The sequence below is a fragment of the Tursiops truncatus genome, chromosome X (assembly GCF_011762595.2).
Source record: "Tursiops truncatus isolate mTurTru1 chromosome X, mTurTru1.mat.Y, whole genome shotgun sequence".
NCBI classification, from domain to species: domain Eukaryota; kingdom Metazoa; phylum Chordata; class Mammalia; order Artiodactyla; family Delphinidae; genus Tursiops; species Tursiops truncatus.
In genome coordinates, this window is record NC_047055.1 from 81,622,912 (window position 1) to 81,645,194 (window position 22,283).

General features: G+C 38.0%; 1 protein-coding gene across 1 annotated transcript in view; it reads left to right on the forward strand.

Moving 5' to 3' along the window:
• LOC101333326 (putative G antigen family E member 3) overlaps nucleotides 1-14,814 on the forward strand; it is a 47,362-nt gene extending 32,548 nt beyond the window's left edge. The window contains exons 2-5 of the mRNA XM_019918782.3: nucleotides 12,204-12,286; nucleotides 12,713-12,797; nucleotides 13,609-13,734; nucleotides 14,704-14,814. Coding sequence (XP_019774341.2) covers nucleotides 12,212-12,286; nucleotides 12,713-12,797; nucleotides 13,609-13,734; nucleotides 14,704-14,726 — 309 coding nt within the window. The 5' untranslated portion in view covers nucleotides 12,204-12,211 and the 3' untranslated portion in view covers nucleotides 14,727-14,814. The remainder of the gene's footprint in view (nucleotides 1-12,203; nucleotides 12,287-12,712; nucleotides 12,798-13,608; nucleotides 13,735-14,703) is intronic.
• The last annotated feature ends 7,469 nt before the right edge of the window (nucleotides 14,815-22,283 follow it).

Below are 22,283 nucleotides of genomic sequence, written 5' to 3' on the forward strand. Positions count from 1 at the left end.
ATCAATGGACAGATAATCCAGACAGAAAATCAATAAGGAAACACAGGACTTTAAATGACACATTAGAGCAGATGGACTTAATTTACATTTATGGAACATTCCAACTGAAAGCAGCAGAATACACATTCTTCTCAAGTGCACGTGGAACCTTCTCCAGGATAGATCAGATACTCAGCCACAAAGCAAACCTCAGTAAGTTTAAGAAAGTTGAAATCATATCAAGCATCTTATCCAACCACAACACAATGAGATTAGAAATCAACTACAAGGAAAGAAAACTGTAAAATCACAATCACATGGAGGGTAAACAATATGTTACTAAACAACGAATGGATCACTGATGAAATCAAAGAGGAAATAAAAACATAACTAGAGACAAATGACAACAAAAACATGATGATCCCATACCTATGGGACATGGCAAAAGCAGTTCGAAGAAAGCAGTTTATAGTGATACAATCTTATGTCAGGTGAAAAAAAATTCAAATAAACAACCTAACCTTACTAAGGCAAGTAGAGAAAAAAAATGCAAAAACCAGTTAGCAGAAGGAAAGCAATCAGAAAGATCAGAGCAGAAATGAATGAAGTAGAGATAAAGAAAACATTGGAATAGATCAATTAAACTAAAATATGATTCTTTTAAAAGATAAACAAAATTGATAAACCTCTAGCCAGCCTCAACAAGAAAAAATGTGACAGGGCTCAAATCAATAAAATTAGAAATGAAAAAGACGTAAAAACAGACACCACAGAAATATAAAACATCTTAAGAAACTAACTACAAGTAACTATATGCCAATAAAATGGACAACCTAGAAGAAATGGACAAATTCTTAGAAATGTACAATCTTCCTAGATGGAATGAGGAAGAAAAAGAAAATATGAACAGAGCAATCACAAGTACTGAAATTGAAACTGTGATTAAAATTTTCCAAAAAACAAAATTATAGGACCAGACTGCTTCAAAAGCAAATTCTATCAAACATTTAGAGAAGAGTTAACACCTATCTTTTGGAAACTCTTCCAAAAAATTGAAGAGAAAGGAATAATCCCAAACTAATTTTGTACAGCCACCATCACCTTGAAACTGAAATCAGAAAAAGATACCATGAAAAAGGAAAATTATGGAAAAATATCACTAATAAACATAGACACAAAAATTCTCAAAAAAATATTAGCAAACCAAATCCAACAATAAATTAAAATGATCAGACAGCATACTCAACTGGGATTTATCCTAAGGATGCAAGGATTCTTCTATATCTGCAAATCAATAAATGTGATATACCACATTAACAAACTGCAAAATAAAAACCATATGATCACGAGGGGAAGATGGCGGAACAGTAAGACACGGAGATCACCTTCCTCCCCAAAGATACACCAGAAATACATCTACACGTCGAACAACTTGCACAGAACACCTACTGAACGCTGGCAGAAGTCCTCAGAATTCCCAAAAGGCAAGAAGGTCCCCACATGCCTGGGTAGGGCAAAAGAAAAAAGAAAAAACAGAGACAAAAGGATAGTGACAGGATCTACACCAGTGGGAGGGAGCTGTGAAGGAGGAAAGGTTTCCACACTAGGAAGCCCCTTCAAGGGCAGAGACTGTGGGGGGAGGAGGGGGAAAACTTCAGAGCTGCGGAAGAGAGCACAGCAACAGGGGTACAGAGGGGAAAGGAGAGAGACTCTGGCACAGAGGATCTGTGCAGACCTTCACTCACCAGCCCAAGAAGCTTGTCTGCTCACCCGCTGGGGTGGGCGGAGCTGGGAGCTGAGGCTTGGGTTTCAGTAGGAGCACAGGGAGAGGACTGCGGTTGGTGGCATGAACACAGCCTGCAGGGGATTAGTGCACCACGGCTAGCCGGGAGGGAGTCCGGGGAAAACTCTGGACCTGCTGAAGAGGCAAGAGACTTTTTCTTCCCTCTTTTTTTCCTGGTGCATGAGGACAGGGGATTAAGAGCGCTACTTAAAGGAGCTCCAGAGATGGGCGCAAGCCGCGGCTAAAACCGCGGACCTCAGAGACGGGCATGAGACAATAAGGCTGCTGCTGCCACCACCAAGAAGCCTGTGTGCGAGAGCAGGTCACTATCAACACCCCCCTTCCGGGGAGCCTGTGCAACCCATCACTGCCAAGGTCCCGGGATCCAGGGACAACTTCCCCGGGAGAACGCATGGTGTGCCTAAGGCTGGTGCAATGTCACGCCGGCCTCTGTCGCTGCAGGCTAACCCTGCACTCCATACCCCTCCTTCGCCCCGGCCTGAGTGAGCCAGAGTCCCCGAAGCAGCTGCTCCTTTAACCCCGTCCTGTGTGAGAGAATAAGAGACCTACACACAGAGGCGGGGCCAAATCCAGCGACCTACACACAGAGGCGACCTACACACAGAGGCGGGGCCAAATCCAAAGCGGAGACCCTGGGAGCTGTGAGAAAAAGAAAAAAAAGGGAAATCTCTCCCAGCAGCCTCAGAAGCAGCGGATTATAGCTCCCAAATCAACTTGATGTACCCTGCACCTGTGGAATACATGAATAGACAACGAATCATGCCAAATTGAGGAGATGGACTTTGAGAGCAAGATTTATGATTTTTTCCCCTTTTCATCTTTTTGTGAGTGTGTATGGGTGTGCTTCTGTGTGAGATTTTGTCTGTATAGCTTTGCTTCCACCATTTGTCCTAGGGTTCTCTCTGTCCGTTTTTATTTAAATGTTTTTCTTATTAATTATTTTTTATTCTAATAACTTTATTTTATTTTATCTTACTTTATTTTACTTTATCTTCTTTCTTTCTTTCCTTCTTTCCCTCCCTCCTTCCATCCTTCCTTCCCTCCCTCCCTCCCTCCCTCCTTTCTTTCCTTCCTTCTTTCTTTCTTTCTTTCTTTCTTTCTGTCTTTCTTTCTGTCTTTCTTTCTTTCTTTCTTTCTTTCTTTCTTTCTTTCTTTCTTTCTGTTTTCTTTCTTAATATTCTCACTTTTATTCTGAGCCATGTAGATGAAAGGTTCTTGGTGCTGCAGCCAGGAGTCAGTGCTGTGCCTCTGAGGTGGGAGAGCCAATTTCAGGACACTGGTTCACAAGAGAACTCCCAACTCCACATAATATCAAATGGCAAAAAACTCCCAGAGATCTCAATCACAGCACCAGCACCCAGCTTCACTCAACCATGAGCAAGCTGCAGTGCTGGACACCCTATGCCAAACAACTAGCAAGACAGGAAAACAACCCCACCCATTAGCAGAGAGGATCCCTAAAATCATAATCAATCCACAGACACCCCAAAACACACAAAGAGACATGGACGGGCCCAGCAGAAAGACAAGATCCAACCTCATCCTCCAGAACACAGGAACTAGTCCCCTCCACCAGGCAGACTACATAACCCATTGAACCAACTATAGCCACTGGGGACAGACACCAAAAACAATGGGAACTATGAACCTGCAGCTGGCAAAAGGATACCACAAACACTGTAATATAAGCAAAATGAAAAGACAGAAAAACACACAGAAGATGAAGGAGTAAGATAAAAACACACCAGACCTAATAAATGAATAGGAAATAATCAGACTACCTGAAAAAGAATTCAGAATAATGATAGTAAAGATGATCCAAAATCTTGGAAGTAGAATAGACAAAATGCAAGAAACATTTAACAAGGACCTAGAAGAACTAAAGATGAAACAAGCAACGATGAACAACACAATAAATTAAATGAAAAGTACTCTAGATGGGATCAATAGCAGAATAACTGAGGCAGAAGAACGGATAAGTGACCTGGAAGATAAAACAGTGGAAATAACTACTGCAGAGTAGAATAGAGAAAAAAGAATGAAAAGAACTGAGGACAGTCTCAGAGACCTCTGGGACAACAGTAAACACACCAACATTCGAATTATAGGGTTTCCAGAAGAAGAGGAGAAAAAGAAAGGGACTGAGAAAATATTTGAAGACATTATAGTTGAAAACTTCCCTTATATGGGAAAGGAAAGAGTTAGTCAAGCCTAGGAAGCACAGAGAGTCCCAAACAGGATAAATCCAAGGAGAAATATGCCAAGACACATATTAATCAAACTGTCAAAAATTAAATACAAAGAAAATATATTACAAGCAGCAAGGGAAAAACAACAAATAACACACAAGGGAATCCCCATAAAGTTAACAGGTGACCTCTCAGCAGAAACACTGCAAGCCAGAAGGGACTGGCAGGACATATTTAAAGTAACAAAGGAGAAAAACCTGCAACCAAGATTACTCTACCCAACAAGGATCTCATTCAGATTTGATGGAGAAATTAAAATCTTTACAGACAAGCAAAAGCTAAGAGAGTTCAGCACCACCAAACCAGCTTTACAACAAATGCTAAAGGAACTTCTCTAGACAAGAAACACAAAACAAGGAAAAGACCTACAATAACGAACCCAAAACAACTAAGAAAATGGGAATAGGAACATACATATAGATAATTACCTTAAATGCAAATGGATTAAATGCTCCCACCAAAAGACACAGATTGGCTGAATGGATACAAAAACAAGACCCATATATATTCTGTCTACAAGAGACCCACTTCGGACCTAGAGACACATACAGACTGAAAGTAAGGGTATGGAAAAAGATATTCCACGCAAATGGAAACCAAAAGAAAGCTGGAGTAGCAATTCTCATATCAGACAAAATAGACCTTAAAATAAAGACTATTAGAAGAGACAAAAAGGACACTACATAATGATGAAGGGAGTGAAACAAGAAGAAGATGTAACAATTGTAAATATTCATGCACCCAACATAGGAAGACCTCAATACATAAGGCAAATACTAACAGCCATAAAAGGGGAAATCGACAGTAACACATTCATAGTAGGGGACTTTAACACCCCACTTTCACCAACGGATATATCATCCAAAATGAAAATAACTAAGGAAACACAAGCTTTAAATGATACATTAAACAAGATGGACTTAATTCATATTTATAGGACATTCCATCCAAAAAAAACAGGATACACACTTTTCTCAAGTGCTCATGGAACATTATTCAGTATAGATCATATCATGGGTCACAAATCAAGCTTAGGTTAATTTAACAACATTGAAATTGTATCAAGTATCTTTTCCAACCACAATGCTATGAGGCTAGATATCAATTAGAGGAAAACATCTTGAAAAATTACAAACACATGGAGGCTAAACAATACACTACTCATTAGCGAAGTGATAACCGAAGAAATCAATGAGGAAATTAAAAAAATACCTAGAAACAAATGACAATGGACACATGACGACCCAAAACCTATGGGATGCAGCAAAAACAGTTGTAAGAGGGAAGTTTATAGCAATACAATCCTACCTTAATAAACAGGAAACATCTCGCATAATGAATATAAACATGCACCTAAAGCAATTAGAGAAAGAAGAACAAAAAAACCCCAAAGTTAGCAGAAGGAAAGAAATCATAAAGATCAGATCAGATATAAATGAAAAAGAAATGAAGGAAACGATAGCAGAGATCAATAAAACTAAAAGCTGGTTCTTTGAGAAGGTAAACAAAATTGAGAAACCATTAGCCAGACTCATCAAGGAAAAAAAGGAGAACACTCAAATCAATAGAATTAGAAATGAAAAAGGAGAAGTAACAACTGACACTGCAGAAATACAAAAGATCGTGAGAGATTACTACAAGCAACTCTATGCCAATAAAATGGACAACCTGGAAGACATGGACAAATTCTTAGAAATGCACAACCTGCAAGGACTGAATCAGGAAGAAATAGAAAATATGAACAGACCAACCACAAGCACTGAAACTGAAACTGTGATTAAAAATCTACCAACAAACAAAAGCCCAGGAGCAGATGGCTTCACAGGCGAATTCTATCAAACATTTAGAGAAGAGTTAACACCTATCCTTCTCAAACACTTCCAAAATATAGCTGAGGGAGGAACACTCCCAAACTCATTCTACGAGGCCACCATCACGTTGACACCAAAACCAGACAAGGATGTCACAAAGAAAGAAAACTACACGCCAATATCACTGATGAACATAGGTGCAAAAATCCTCAACAAAATACTAGCAACCATAATCCAACAGCACATTTAAAGGATCATACACCATGATCAATTGGGGTTTATTCCACTAATGCAAGGATTCTTCAATATATGCAAATCTATCAAGGCGATAAACCATATTAACAAACAGAAGGAGAAAAACCATATGATCATCTCAATAGATGCAGAGTAAGCTTTCAACAAAATTCAACACCAATTTATGATAAAAACCCTGCAGAAAGTAGGCATAGAGGGAACTTTCCCCAATATAATAAAGGCCATATATGACAAACCCACAGCCAACATCATCCTCAATGTTGAAAAACTGAAAGCATTTCCACTAAGATCATAAACAAGACAAGGTTGCCCACTCTCACCACTCTTATTCGACCTAGTTTTTTGGAAGTTGTAGCCACAGCAATAAGAGAAGAAAAGGAAATAAAAAGAATCCAAATCGGAAAAGAAGAAGTAAACCTGTCACTGTTGGCAGATGATATGATACTATACATAAAGAATACTAAAGATGCTACCAGAAAATTACTAGAGCTAATCAATGAATTTGGTAAAGTAGCAGGATACAAAATTAATGCACAGAAATCTCTTGCATTCCTATACACTAATGATGAAAAATCTGAAAGTGAAATCAAGAAAACACTCCCATTTACCATTGCAACAAAAAGAATAAAATATCTAAGAATAAACCTACCTAAGGAGAAAAACGACCTGTATGCAGAAATTTATAAGACACTGATGAAATAAAGTAAAGATGATACAAATAGATAGAGAGATATACCATGTTCTTGGATTGGAAGAATCAACATTGTGAAAATGACTGTACTAACCAAAGCAACTTAGAAATGCAGTACAATCCCTATCAAATTACCAATGGTATTATTCACAGGAGTAGAACAAAAAATTTTTAATTTGTAGGGAAGTACAAAAGACTCTAAATATCTGAGAAAGAAAAATGGAGCTACATGAATCAGGCCCCCTGACCTCAGAATATACTACAAAGATATAGTCATCAAAAGAGTTTGGTACTGGCACAAAAACAAAAATATAGATCAATGGAAAAGGATAGAAATCCTAGAAGTAAACCCATACATCTATAGTCAATTAATCTATGGCTAAGGAGGCAAGAATATGCAATGGAGTAAGACAGTCACTTCAATAAGTGATGCTGGGAAAACTGGACAGCTACATGTAAAAGAATGTAATTGGAACACTCCCTCACACCATACACTAAAATAAACTCAAAATGAAGGAAACACCTAAATGTAAGACCAGACACTATAAAACTCTTAAAAGCAAACAAAGGGAGAGGACACTTTTTGACATAAATTGCAGCAATATCTTTTAGCATCCACCTCCTAGAGTAAAGAAAATGATAACAAAAGTAAACAAAATGGACTTAATTAAACTTAAAATATATTGCACATCAAAGCACACCATAAACAAAATGAAAAGACAGCCCACAGAATGGGAGAAAATATTTGCAAACAAAGCGACCAACAAGGGATGAATCTCCAAAATATAAACAGCTCATGCAGCTCAATATCAAAAAAGCAAGCAACCCAATAAAAAAATGGGCAAGATACCTAAACAGACATTACTCTAAAGAAGATACATTGCCAAAAATCACATGAAATGATGCTCAACATCTCTAATCGTTAGAGAAATGCAAACCAAAACTACAATGAGGTATCACTTCACACTAGTCAGAATGGCTATCATCAAAAACTCTACAAACTTTAAATGCTGGAGAGGGTGTGGGAAAAGGGAACCCTCCTACATTGTTGGTGGGAATGTAAATTGGTAAAACCACTATGGACAACAGTATGGAGGTTCCTTAAAAAACTAAAACTAGAACTACCATATCATCCAGCAATCCCTCTCCTGGGCATATATCTAGAGAACATCATAATTCAAAAAGATACATGTACCCCAATGTTCATAGATGCACTATTTACAATCACCAAGACACGGAAGCAACCTAAATGTCCACTGACAGAGGAATGGATAAAGAAGATGTGGTACATATATGCAAGGGACTACTACTCAGCCATGGAAAAATGAAATAATGTCATTTGCAATAACATGGATGGACCTAGTGATTATCATATTAAGTGAAGTAAGTTGACAGAGAAGGCCAAATATCATATGATATCACTTACATGTGGAATCCAAAAGAAATGAAGCAAATGAACTTATTTAGAAAACATAAATAGGCTTAGAAATCAAACTTATGGTTACCAAAGGGGAAAGTTGGGGGCAGGGTTAAATTAGGAGTTTGGGATTAACATATACACATGACTATGCATATAATATATAGTCAATAAGGTCTTACTGTATAGCACAGGGAACTCTACCTAATATTCTGTAATAATTCATGAGGGAAAATAATCTTAAAACTAAGGGATATATGTATCACTGAATCACCTTGCTGTATACCTAAAACTAATGCAACATTGTAAATCAATGATACTCCAGTATAAAACAAACATTAAGTTAAAAAAATAGGTCCTGTGACAAACCATAATGGAAAAGAATATGAAAACATTTATATACATACATAAATATATACATATATATATATATGTATAAAACCGAGTCACTTTGCTGTACAGAAGGAATTCACACAACGTTGTAAATCAACTATACTTCAATAAAACTTAAAGAAGTTAAGCAGAATAATAATTTTAAAAATGAAAGAGAAATTAAGGAAACAACCTGAGGAATAATACTGAGGAATAAACTTAGCCAAGGAAGTGAAAAACCTATAATTTGAAAACTATTAAAAAATAGGTGTTAAATAAGATGATGCAAAAAAATGGATTTGTAGCCTGTCATCATGGACTGGAAGAATTAATGTTAAAATGTCCATACTATCAGAAGCATTCTACAGATTTAATGAACTCACTATTAAAAATACCCTTGGCATTTTTCACAGAACTAGAGTAAATAATCCTAAAATGTATATGGATTTATGAATTACCAAAGCAATCTTGAGCAAAAAGAACTGAGCAAGATGTAGATAGCTTCCTGATTTCCAAATATACTACAAAGCCACAGTGATCAAAACAGTATAGTAGTATCAAAAATACAATATATAAATCAATGGAACAGAATAGAGAACCCAGAAATTAACCCACGCAATTATGGTCAATTAATCTATGACAATGAAATTAGAATATTTTCTCACACCTATAGAAAAATAAACTCAAAACAGATTAAAGGCCTAAATGTAAGACAAGCAACCATAGAATTCTTAGAAGAAAAGGTAGGGAGAACACTCTTTATCATAAACTGTAGCAATTTTTTTGGATATATCTCCTAAGGCAAAAGGAACAAAAGCAAAAATAAATAAATGATACGTAATTAAACTTAAAAGATTCACACTGCAAAGGAAATCAAGAACAAGCTGAAAACACAAGCTACTGAATGGGAAAACTATATTTGCAAATGATATAACCAATATGGGCTTAATATCCAATATATTTATTCAGCTCATAGGGCTCAATATCAAAACAAAAAAAACTTGATTAAAAATTGCCAGACCTGAATAGACATTTTCCCCAAGAATATATACAAATGACCATAGGCACATGAAAAAATGCCCAACATTGCTAATTCTCAGAGAAATGAAAATCAAAACCACAATGAGATATAACCTCATACATATCAGAAAGGCTATCCTCAAAAACTCTACAAATAACAGATATTGGTGAGGATGTGGAGAAAAGAGAGCCCTAGTATATCTTTGGTTGGAATGTAAATTGGTGCAGCTGCCATGGAAAACTATGGATGTTCCTCAAAAAACAAAAAATAGACCTACCATATGATCTAGCAATTCCACTGCTGGGTATATAACTGGAAGAAAAATGAAAACAATAATTTGGAAGTATACATACACCGCAATATTCATAGAAACATTATTTACAATAGCAAAGACATAGAAGCAACTCAAGTGCCAATCAACAGACAATTGGATTAAGAAGATGTAGTATATCTCAATACATACAATGGAATATTACTCAGGCATAAAAAATAATGAGGTACCGCCATTTGCTGCAATGTGGATGGACCTAGAGAGTATTATGCTTAGTGAAATAAATCAGATAGAGAAAGATAAGCATGATACCCATTATATGTGGAATCTAAAAAATAATAGAAATGAATGTATATGTGTAACCGAAACAACTGAGAGATATAGAGAACTAACTAATGGTTATCGATAAGGAGAGGGGAGGGGAGGGGCTAAATAGAGTGGGGAATTAAGAGACAATCTACCTTTTATAAAATAAGTGAGCAGCATACACCTATTGCACAGCACAGGAAAATATAGACATTATTTTTTAATAATTTTAAATGAGCATAAATAATCTATAAAAATATTGAATCACTTCTTTGCACACCTGGCACTAATGTAATATTGTAAACCCTTCATTTAAAAAATTGTTCCATGAGGTTAATATAAAAATCATTAAAAATGGCATTTTCCCCTAAATAAACTTGTAAGTTATATGCAATACCAGTTAGTATCTCAACGGGAATATTTTGGATAAGATGACAATGTTCATCGGAAAGAAAAGAGTGCTAGAAAATCCAGGGGAAGTAGAAGTAATGAGAGGGAGTATTAGTGCTTCAAATATAATTAATCTATAGCCATTAAAATAGGATGGTAGTGGTATAAGTATAGACAAAGAGTGAAATGGAAGAAAATTGAAAGGAGTGAATTACAGAATGAACGGGAATGTGGACGACAATGAAAGAGCCATTTCAAATCTGTGGGAGAAATGAGGGTTGAAGATATTATGGTTAATCCCTAACTCTACTTTGTCCAGGTCAATCAAGGGTTTGAATACACAATAATGCAACCAAAAAAGACTAATTGTGTCTATTCTATTGGAGTGGGCCAGCTCATTGCAAGCATGACAGAAAACTCAAGAAACAGTAAAGGAAATTATTGAATAAAGCATGTCTAAAAGAGGTATTAAAATCCTTAATATTTATTTCTATCACGGTGGATTTTTCTAAGGCACATCCTTCCTTAAGAGCAGCCTGGGGCTGATCTTCCCCAAAGTTACTGGACATGGAAGAAAGGTTGGTAGGAAAAACAAAAGTTCTTTGAAGTCCATTTTGGTCCTTAGGAGGGTTTGAACTTCCAGGTCTCTCTGTAGCAGTGGGAAATCCTCAGGCTGTGCCACACAAGACCTACTCCCTGCGCATGCCCACTGCTATGCATGCACGTTTTTGTGCACGTCGTTTGTGGCTCAAGCTTGTCCGTTGACACGCATGCGCCTTGCCGTCCATCTTCTGTGTCAATTGCTGTGCCAGCAGAGGTCTTCGCTGAGTGAAACTCAGCCAGTACTCATAGCAGTATTCCCTGGAGTTAGGAGTGAGTGTGAGGGGAAGCCAGCGGGCTTCCTGTGAGTTGAATGGTGTGATCTGTAGCATCTGTGGAGGAAGGTCCTCGAGGTCATCGTCCATCTCCTCATAGGTGTCGTGGCTGCCATGGCTCTCATACTGGTGGCGGGAGAGGGAGGGTGGTGGGTGGTGGAAGGCAGAGGGTCAGATGAAAGAGGCGTGAGTCTTAGGGGTGCTATTTGAGGTATCTTTGTTCTGGTGGCCCTGAAACTGACGACAGAGCACAGAGTCCGGAGTCTGCAGTGGGGCCCCAGGCAGGAGGCAGGGCAGACAGTAAAGGAAAGGCCTAGAAGTCGGACCACTGTGGGGTTGTGACTGCATACCGAGATTTGTAGTGCCCTGAGCAGGGTGCCAAGGGAGAAGTGGGCAAGTCGTTCTTTGAGAAAGCAGCCACAGGCATTATGTAAAAGAATTAACCTGTCTATGCTTTCCCACAAAAGTTTATTTGGGGGTTGCAGGCATGTGCATAGTAAATGTGGTATGGCAAAACCAGTATTCACTCAAGTTCTAATTCTCTAGTGTTTTCATGATGAGTCCAGTTGTGAAATGAAACCTCATTAGGAAAGCCCCCATTCTTTCACCATGTGTCTTAAAGTGATTTCTATGCCTGTTTGTTGCTACACACATAAACAAAGGCCTATTTGGTATTAAAGTACAAATAAGCATTTTGTCATAGTGTTCATATATAGCTATCCTCTTACATGTAGTTTTCAAATTATAATATTTCTTTTTCAGTGAGAAATATGAGTGGGCATGTAAGAAGAAGATCCAAATCTGCAGGAAGAAGAGAGTCTTCCCAGGTTGTTGGGCCTCTGGTTGTGAGTGCTTCAACATTTAATGTTTTCCATTACCAGAATCAATTTATTTATTGTTGTTGAACTAGTATATATACATTCATATTGTCTTCCATATTGATAAAAAATGATAATGGAATCTCATGAAAAAAACATTGACCCAGGACGATTAAATTCTGTTCTTGCCTGGATGGGTGTGCTCTTAAGTTTCCTACCTGTTGTCCTATACTAGTCAATAATGGATTACACACATCCATTTCAGTGTAGATTAAAACAGTTTGTGTCTGCGAGAAGAGTAACAATTTTATTAAGAAAAAAATTGTGTGTGTGTGTCTGTGTGTGTATTACTGTTGGAAAATATATTTAGACTTATGATTAAATATATGTATGTATTATATACATTCATAAATTATTGATTTTTAAAATTTGTGAACAAAATCACACCCCTAGGCTCAGCAGCCCAGTGATAAACCACCTCAACTAGAGGAACCACCGTCTGAGAATCAGGATACTATATCTGCTCAGGACATTAAAGGTGAAGGAGCACCTGTGGCTCAAGTTGAAAAGAGAGGGGATAAGAGTCCTTGTGGGTCTATGGGTGGTGGAGTTGTATTTGTACATCATGCATTATGACCCACTGGAAACAAGAGGAAAGAAACATTAGAAAAATATTTCAAACAATTCTTGCTACTACTCTGGGGAAAATGTGGAGTGAAGACAAGTAAAATTGTCAGAAAACGTTCCTAGCCTTCAGAAAGTGGCTTTTTCTTGATTGGGCTTTCATACGTTAACCTTTGAGTGCATTACAGAGCTCCTATATAGTTTGTTCAGCCAGTTTCTGAGTGCTTCTTTTTTATGTTTCTATGGGAGAATGAAATTGTGGGACTACCAAACCTGCCATTTTGCTGATATCTTCATTTTTTAAAGACTTTTTCCCACACAACATTTATTAGTGCCTGCTCATGCCATGTAATGTACTAAGTGCTTGGAGTCTCAGTGCCAAAGAGAGACCTAATTTCTGTCTGAAACTTATAATCTAGTCAGAAAGACCCTAACAAATCACTGATTTAATACACAAGTACAATAACAGCTAAGTACAAAAGGGACAATTTAGTTTTCTGGGGGTAGCCTGGAGTAAGGAAGGAAAGGGTAATGTTTGAACAACTTGTTTTCCTTTTTTCTGGCAAGAGACTCCTGAAGCTAATGCTCTTGGGATACTTATGCAACATATTTATTACCATACGAGTATATAGGCTTTTATTTCATAATGATGAGGGAATGACTATTATTTCCTTATTCATATTTCATGGTTTTACTTCTTAAAAAGTGACCTTTTTATTTTTAAGGGCCTGCTATGGAAGCTGATCAACAGGAACTGGCTCTGCTGAAGACTGTGGATAAGCCTGGGGATGGTCCTGATGTCAAGGAGGAGATTCTACCAAGTCTAGAGACCATTGAAAAGCCAGAAGCAGGTTGGTTATCCATTAAGATGCAAATTATGGGGTTTCTTTTTTCTACAATATTATATATTTTTTAACATAGAGGTAACATTACGGCTATTTTAATAACAGACTTCACATACAAAGTTTATTAGAAAGGCAGTTCAGACCACAGTGACCGTCATATTAAGTCATCAAAGATGGGAACAAATTGGGTCAAATTTATATTGCGTTATAAGAGCCAAAAGTATTTTCTCACTTTGGAGTATAAGTCATTTAGTCAACAACTAATAATTTTCAGATATTTTATAAAGGCCTGCTTTTCACATAACCCATTATAATAAACATCAGTTTATATTTTGATGTCACCTATGGTGGTAATGGTTTAAAACTAGTGTGGACATGTGATTTTTTTGGTGTAAATGGAAATGCTTTTAAGTGTGTAGAGCCAACAGTTTGGGTGATAATGGGGACAAATGTTTACCCTACTTCAAACAGCTACATAAAGACTAAACTATCCCAAAGAAACATTTTTGCATTTTTCCACAATAGAGACAAAACAAATGCAATAATGGCCTTTCTGTTTACTTTGCTTAGGTAGTTCCAAGCACATCTTATATTCAAAATATTATTTCACGTGAAAACATTGAAAACATATTTTTCCTTAGGTTTTTTGTTTGGTTGGATTATTACTGAAAGTTTGTTATTTTTCCCTTTCTACCTATACCTACCTTTAAATAATTTAATTTGATTAAATTTGCACTGAACTGGAACAATCTCCTTATTTACTTATTGCACTAAAAATTGATGTGATTCAAATTGCTGTTTATATGACTAAAAGTTTACCTTCAATATCTCTACAGAGGTTAACTGGATGTAAGCCAAAGGGTCACCCCTAGGGACTGGCTTTAATCCATCAAAACTGTAGTGTCCTGTGTATAGCTATAGTCATCTAAATAAAGTTCTGCAAAGTAATTTGCCTCAATTTTCTTTTTATTATAGGTGAAGGGCAACCACGGATTTAAACAAAGGTAGACTGAAGCTAAGTACGCTGTCCCTATGTTGGAAATTTGACTGCTCACCATCTCTCAATAAAGTTTTACAACTTTCTTCAAAGAATTCTTGCATAATATTATTAAATGTATTCCTAGGTATTTGATGTTTTTGAAAATTGTATCTGTTTTGCAAGTTTTTAAGTATTTGAGACTGTACATAGAGAAAAAATGTGAACTGACTTATTTTCCAGCAACTTTGCTAAATATGCTTATTAATTCCAGAAGTTTATCTATTGATCCTTTTGGATTTGAAAAATAACACAATCATATCATCTTTGAATAATGTTCTGGTTTTGCCATTTTAAAGACTATACCTTTACTTTCTTCTTCTCATTTATGGTATTGGACAGGACCATCCAATACTATTTACTAGTGGATATCCCTGTCTTTATCCTAATCAGAAATGGAAAATTTTTCACATTTCAATATAATGTTTACAGTGCCTTCTCATAGGTACCCTTTATCAAAATAAGGTAGTTCCATTCTGTTCCTGTTTTGCTAAGTATACTAAACTTGAATATATGTAGAATTTCATCAAACACTTCCAGTGCATCTCTTGAAATCATAGGACTTTATTCCTCCATTAATTGGTTAATGTGATAAATTACATTAAGTTTTCACATTACATCTCTGAGCCCCTTACACTTCTGCAACAAAGTATAACATTCAAAATCCACTCTGCTTATGGAATGGCAGGGGATTATAAACAGCAACTATTCCTCCCTCTTACAGAAGTTAAAAAATATTTCCCTGAACCAAAAAAGGAATGAAAATCTGTGGTCCATTTGAAAAATGAGTAGAAATTTAGAGTATCCTAATTTGCCACAAAATACGTGAGACGTTCCTAGGTTGTAGAACTGGCTGAAAGGACTAGGTAGAAAAAAAGTGAAATGAACAAGAGGGACCTGCTGAGGGAAAATTACTTGGGTCCTACCAACTCCGTCTCCATAAAGGCTATGGCATGAACTAGCCATTGGTTTCAATCCTGGCTCTGACATACTGGCTGTGTGATGATGGAAAATACTTAAATTCGTTGGGTGTATTTATCTATTTCTAAAATAGAAATTATAATATAATATTTACAGTAGAGTACTGCCATGAAGAAAAAGTGAGTTCACACACACACACACACACACACACACACACACACACACACACACGTGGAGAGAGAGAGAGAGAGAAGGAGTTACAGTACAAATGGATATGATCCATTAATTATATTCTGTGTTTTTGTTTAATTTTTCATGTTTTTTACTTTTTGCAGTTACATCTGTAGCAAATGATATGGCTTTTGAATTTCAAGTTGAGATAAGAAGTTAACTTTATAAATGAATTAGAGCTAAGGAAATGATTTGATTTAAATAAGTTATGTAGTTATCAGACATGGCATCAATTTTAAAGTTGTTTTACAAATGACAGAGGCCTGGCAAATGCTGCCTTAAAGTCCTGCTATGGGCTTAAGTTTGTGCTCCACACAACTCAATACCACAGTCTCTGTCAAGTGGTTAGGCATTCCTTAAACAGCACTGTGGTGGCTAACAGGGTCATAAAGGGCACTACTGAAGTTTTTAGATTGAGTTACCACATGTCCATTGATTTGACTGGTAAGGAGACAACTACCCCAAATAGATCTAAAAAGTTTCCTATGGCAGCAAAAGCAAGATCAGCATTGTATCAACTCCCTATGTCCCTAGTCCCACAGCATGATGCAGAATCGGAGATGCTCAGTGATAGACACCACAGGTGGTGAGTCTCTCTGCTGGCGAGGAGCCCACAGCTGTACCCTAAGGCACTGAGCAGTTCTGTAGACCACAGCTGTACTCTAAGGTGGAGCAAGGAGGAACATCTTGTACTCAACTGAAAAGAGGGAGATGGATGAATAAGGACCATATGTCAGGGACGAGGGGAAGATGACGGAAGAGTAAGACGCGGAGATCCCCTTCCTCCCCACAGATACACCAGAAATACTTCTACACGTGAAACAACTCCTGCAGAACACATACTGAACGCTGGCAGAAGTCCTCAGACCTCCTGAAAGGCAAGAAACTCCCCACGTACCTGGGCATGGCAAAAGAAAAAAGAATAAACAGAGGCAAAATGATAGGTACAGGACCTGCACCAGTGGGAGGGAGCTGTGAAGGAGGAAAGGTTTCCACACACTAGGAAGCCCCTTCGTGGGCTGAGACTGCGGGTGGCGGAGGGGGAAAGCTTTGGAACCACGGAGGAGAGCACAGCAACAGGGGTGTGGAGGGCAAAGTGCGAGATTGCCGCAGAGAGGATCAGAGCCGACCGGCACTGACTAGCCTGAGAGGGTTATCTGCTCACCCTCCAGGGACCGCGGGGCTGGGAGCTGAGGCTCGGGCTTCGATCGGGGCGCAGGGAGAGCATGGGGTTGGCAGTGTGAACACAGCCTGCAGGGGTTAGTGCACCACGGCTAGCTGGGAGGGAGTCTGAAGAAAAGTCTGGACGTGCCAAAGAGGCAAGAGATGTTTTCTTCCCTCTTTGTTTCCTGGTGCGCCGGGAGAGGGGACTAAGAGCGCTGCTTAAAGGACCTCCAGAGACGGGTGCGAGCCGCAGCTAAAAGTGCAGACCCCATAGACGGGCATGAGACACTAAGGCTGCTGCTGCCGCCACCAAGAAGCCTGTGTGCGAGCACAGGTCACTATCCACACCCCTCTTCCAGGGAGCCTGTGCAGCCCGCCACTGCCAGGGTACCGGGATCCAGGGACAACTTCCCCGGGAGAACGCACAGTGCGCCTCAGGCTGGTGCAACGTCTCGCTGGCCTCTGCTGCTGCAGGCTCGCCGCGCTCGCCGTGCCCCTCCCTCCCCGCGGCCTGAATGAGCCAGAGTCCCCTAAGCAGCTGCTCCTTTAACCCCGGCCTGTCTGAGCGAAGAACAGTCGCCCTCTGCTGACCTACACGCAGATGCAGGGCCAAATCCAAAGCTGAGCCTCTGGGAGCTGTGAGAACAAAGAGAAAGGGAAATATCTCCCAGCAGCCTCAGAAGCAATGGATTAAAGCTCGACGATCAACTTGATGTACCCTGCATCAGTGGAATACATGAATAGACAACGAATCATCCCAAATTGAGGAGGTGGACTTTGAGAACAAGATTTATAATATTTTCTCCTTTTCCTCATTTTGTGATTATGTATGTGTATGCTTCTGTGTGAGATGCTGTCTGTATAGCTTTGCTTCCACCATTTGTCCTAGGGTTCTATCCGTCCTTTTTCCTGATTTTTAATTTTTTTCTTAATAATTACTTTTTACTTTAGTAACTTTATTTTATTTTACTTTATCTTCCATCTTCCTTTCTTTCCTTCCTTCCTCCTTTAGACAACGAATCATCCCAAATTGAGGAGGTTGACTTTGAGAAAAAGATTTATAATTCTTTCCCCCTTTTCCTCTTTTTGTGAGTGTGTATACGTATTGTTCTGTGTGAGATTATGTGTGTATAGCTTTGCTTCCACCATTTGTCCTAAGGTTTTATCAGTCCACTTTTGTTTTTTTTTCATTTTTTTCTTAATAATTAGTTTTAATTTTAATAACATTATTATATTTTACATTATTTTATTTTACTTTATCTTCTTTCTTTCATTTTTTTCTTCCTTCCTTCCCTCCTTCCTTCCTTCCCCATTTCCTCCCTTCCTCCCTCCCTCCGTTTTTCTTTCTTTCCTTCTTTCTTTCCTTCTTCTTTCCTTCCTTCCTTCCTTCCTTTCTTTCTTTCTTTCTTTCTTTCTTTCTTTCTACTTCTACTAATTCTTTCCTTCTACTTTTTCTCTCTCTTATTCTGAGCCGCGTGAATGAAAGGATCCTGGTGCTGCAGCCAGGAGTCAGTGCTGTGCCTATGAGGTGGGAGAGCCATATTCAGGACACTGGTCCACAAGAAACCTCCCAGCTCCACATAACATCAAATGGTGAAAGTCTCCCAGAGATCTCCATCTCAACACCAGCACCCACTTCACTCAACAACCAGCAAGCTACAGTGCTGGACACCCTATGCCAAACAACTAGCAAGACAGGAACACAACCCCACCCATTAGCAGAGAGGCTGCCTAAAATCATAAGAAGTCCACAGACACCCCAAATTACACCACCAGACGTACACCTGCCCACCAGAAAGACAAGATCCAGCCTCATCCAGCAGAACACAGGCACTAGGCCCCTCCACCAGGAAGCCTAGACAACCCACTGAACCAACCTTAGACACTGGGGACAGAAACCAAAAACAACGGGAGCTATGAGGCTGCAGCCTGAAAAAGGAGACCCCAAACACAGTAAGATAAGCAAATGCGAAGACAGAAAATCACACAGCAGATGAAGGAGCAAGATAAAAAAACCACCACCTAACAAATGAAAGGAAATAAGCAGTCTACCTGAAAAAGAATTCAGAATAATGATAGTAAAGATGATCCAAAATCTTGGACATAGAATAGACAAAACGCAAGAAACATTTAACAAGGACCTAGAAGAACTAAAGGTGAAACAAATAATGATGAACCAGACAATAAATGAAATTAAAAATACTCTAGATGGGATCAATAGCAGAATAACTGAGGCACAGGAACGGATAAGTGACCTGGAAGATAAAATAGTGCAAATAACTACTGCAGAGCAGAATAAAGAAAAAAGAATGAAAAGAACTGAGGACAGTCTCAGAAACTTCTGGGACAACTTTAAACACACCAACATTCGAATTATAGTGGTTCCAGAAGAAGAAGAGTAAAAGAAAGGGACTGGGAAAATATTTGAAGAGATTATAGTTGAAAACTTCCCTAATATGGGAAAGGAAATAGTTAATCAAGTCCAGGAATCAGAGAGTGTCCCACACAGGATAAATCCAAGGAGAAATACACCAAGACACATACTAATCAAACTGTCAAAAATTAATTACAAAGAAAACATACTAAAAGCAGCAAGGGAAAAACAACAAATAACACACAAGGGAATGCCCATAGGTTAACAGTTGATCGTTCAGCAGAAACTCTGCATGCCAGAAGGGACTGGCAGGACATAGTGAAAGTGATGGAGGAGAAAAACCTGCAACCAAGATTACTCTACCCAGCAAGGATCTCATTCAGATGTGATGGAGAAATTAAAACCTTTACAGACAAGCAAAAGCTGAGAGAGGTCAGCACCACCAAACCAGCTTTACAACAAATGCTAAAGGAACTTATCTAGGCAAGAAACACAAGAGAAGAAAAAAACTTACAATAACGAACCGAAAACAACTAAGAAAATGGGAATAGGAAAATACATATTAATAATTACGTTAAATGTAAATGGGCTAAATGATCCCACCAAAAGACACAGATTGGCTGAATGGATACAAAAACAAGACCCATATATATGCTGTCTACAAGAGACCCACTTCAGACCTAGAGACACACACAGACTGAAAGTATGGGAAGGGGAAAAGATATTCCATGCAAATGGAAACCAAAAGAAAGCTGGAGTAGCAATACTCATATCAGACAAAATAGATGTTAAAATAAGGAGTATTAGAAGAGACAAAGAAGGACACTACATAATGATCAAGGCATCGATCCAAAAAGAAGATATAACAATTGTAAATATTTATGCACTCAACATAGGAGCACCTCAATACATAAGGCAAATACTAACAGCCATAAAAGGGGAAATCAACAGTAACACATTCATAGTACGGGACTTTAAAACCCCACTTTCACAAATGGACTGATAATCGAAAATTAAACTAAGGAAGGAAAAACAAGTTTTAAATGTTACATTAAACAAGATGGACTTATTTGATATTTATCGGACATTCCATCCAAAAACAACAATATACATATTTTTCACAAGTGCTCATGGAACATTCTCCAGGATAGATCATATCTTGTGTCACAAATCAAGCCTTGGTAAATTTAAGAAAATTGAAATTATATCAAGTATCTTTTCCGACCACAACACTATGAGATTAGATATCAATGACAGGAAAAGATCTGTAAAAACTACAAACACATGGAGGCTAAACAATACACTACTTAATAACGAAGTGATCACTGAAGAAATCAAAGAGGAAATAAAAAAAATACTTAGAAACAAATGACAATGGAGACATGATGACCCCAAACCTATGGGATGCAGCAAAAGCAGTTCTAAGAGGGAAGTTTATAGCAATACAATCCTCCCTAAAGAAACAGGAAACATCTTGAATAAACAACATAACCTTGCACCTAAAGCAATTAGAGAAAGAAGAACAAACCCCCCCCCCAAAGTTAGCAGAAGGAAATAAATAATAAATACCAGATCAGAAATAAATGAAAAAGAAATGAAGGAAACGATAGGAAAGGTCAATAAAACTAAAAGCTGGTTCTTTGAGAAGATAAACAATATTGATAAACCATTAGCCAGACTCATCAAGAAAAAGAGGGAGAATTCAAATCAATAGAAATAGAAATGAAAAAGGAGAAGTAACAACTGACACTGCAGAAATACAAAAGATCCTGAGAGATTACTACAAGAAACTCTATGCCAATAAAATGGACAACCTGGAAGAAAGGGACTAATTCTTAGAAATGCACAACCTGCCTAGACTGAAGCGGGAAGAAATAGAAACTATGAACAGACCAATCACAAGGGCTGAAACAGAAACTGTGATTAAAAATCTTCCAACAAACAAAAGCCCAGGATAAGATGGCTTCACAGGCGAATTCTATCAAACTTTTAGAGAAGAGCTAACACCTATCCTTCTCAAATTCTTCCAAAATATAGCAGAGGGAGGAGCACTGCCAAACCCATTCTACGAGGCCACCATCACCTTGATACCAAAACCAGACAAGGATGTCACAAAGAAAGAAAACTACAGGCCAATATCACTGATGAACATAGATGCAAAACTCCTCAACAAAATACTAGCAAACAGAATCCAACAGCACATTAAAAGGATCATACACCATGATCAAGTGGGGTTTATTCCAGGAATGCAAGATTCTTCAATATACGCAAATCAATCAAGGTGATAAACCATATTAAAAAATTTAAGGAGAAAAACCATATGATAATCTCAATAGATGCAGAGATAGCTTTCGACAAAATTCAACACTATTTATGATAAAAACGCTGCAGAAAGTAGGCATAGAGGGAACTTTCCTCAATGTAAGAAAGGCCATATATGACAAACTCACAGCCAACATCGTCCTCAATGGTGAAAAACTGAAAGCATTTCCACTAAGATCAGGAAGAAGACAAGGTTGCCCACTCTTACCACTCTTATTCAACATAGCTTTGGAAGTTTTAGCCAAAACAATAAGAGAAGCAAAGGGAAAAAAAGTAATCCAAATCTGAAAAGAAGAAGTAAAGCTGTCAGTGTTTGCAGATGACATGATACTATACATAGAGAATCCTAAGGATGCTACCAGAAAACTACTAGAGCTAATCAATGAACTTGGTAAACTAGCAGAATACAAAATTAATGCACAGAAATCTCTTGCATTCGTATACACTAATGATGAAAAATCTGACAGTGAAATCAAGAAAACACTCCCATTTACCATTGCAACAAAA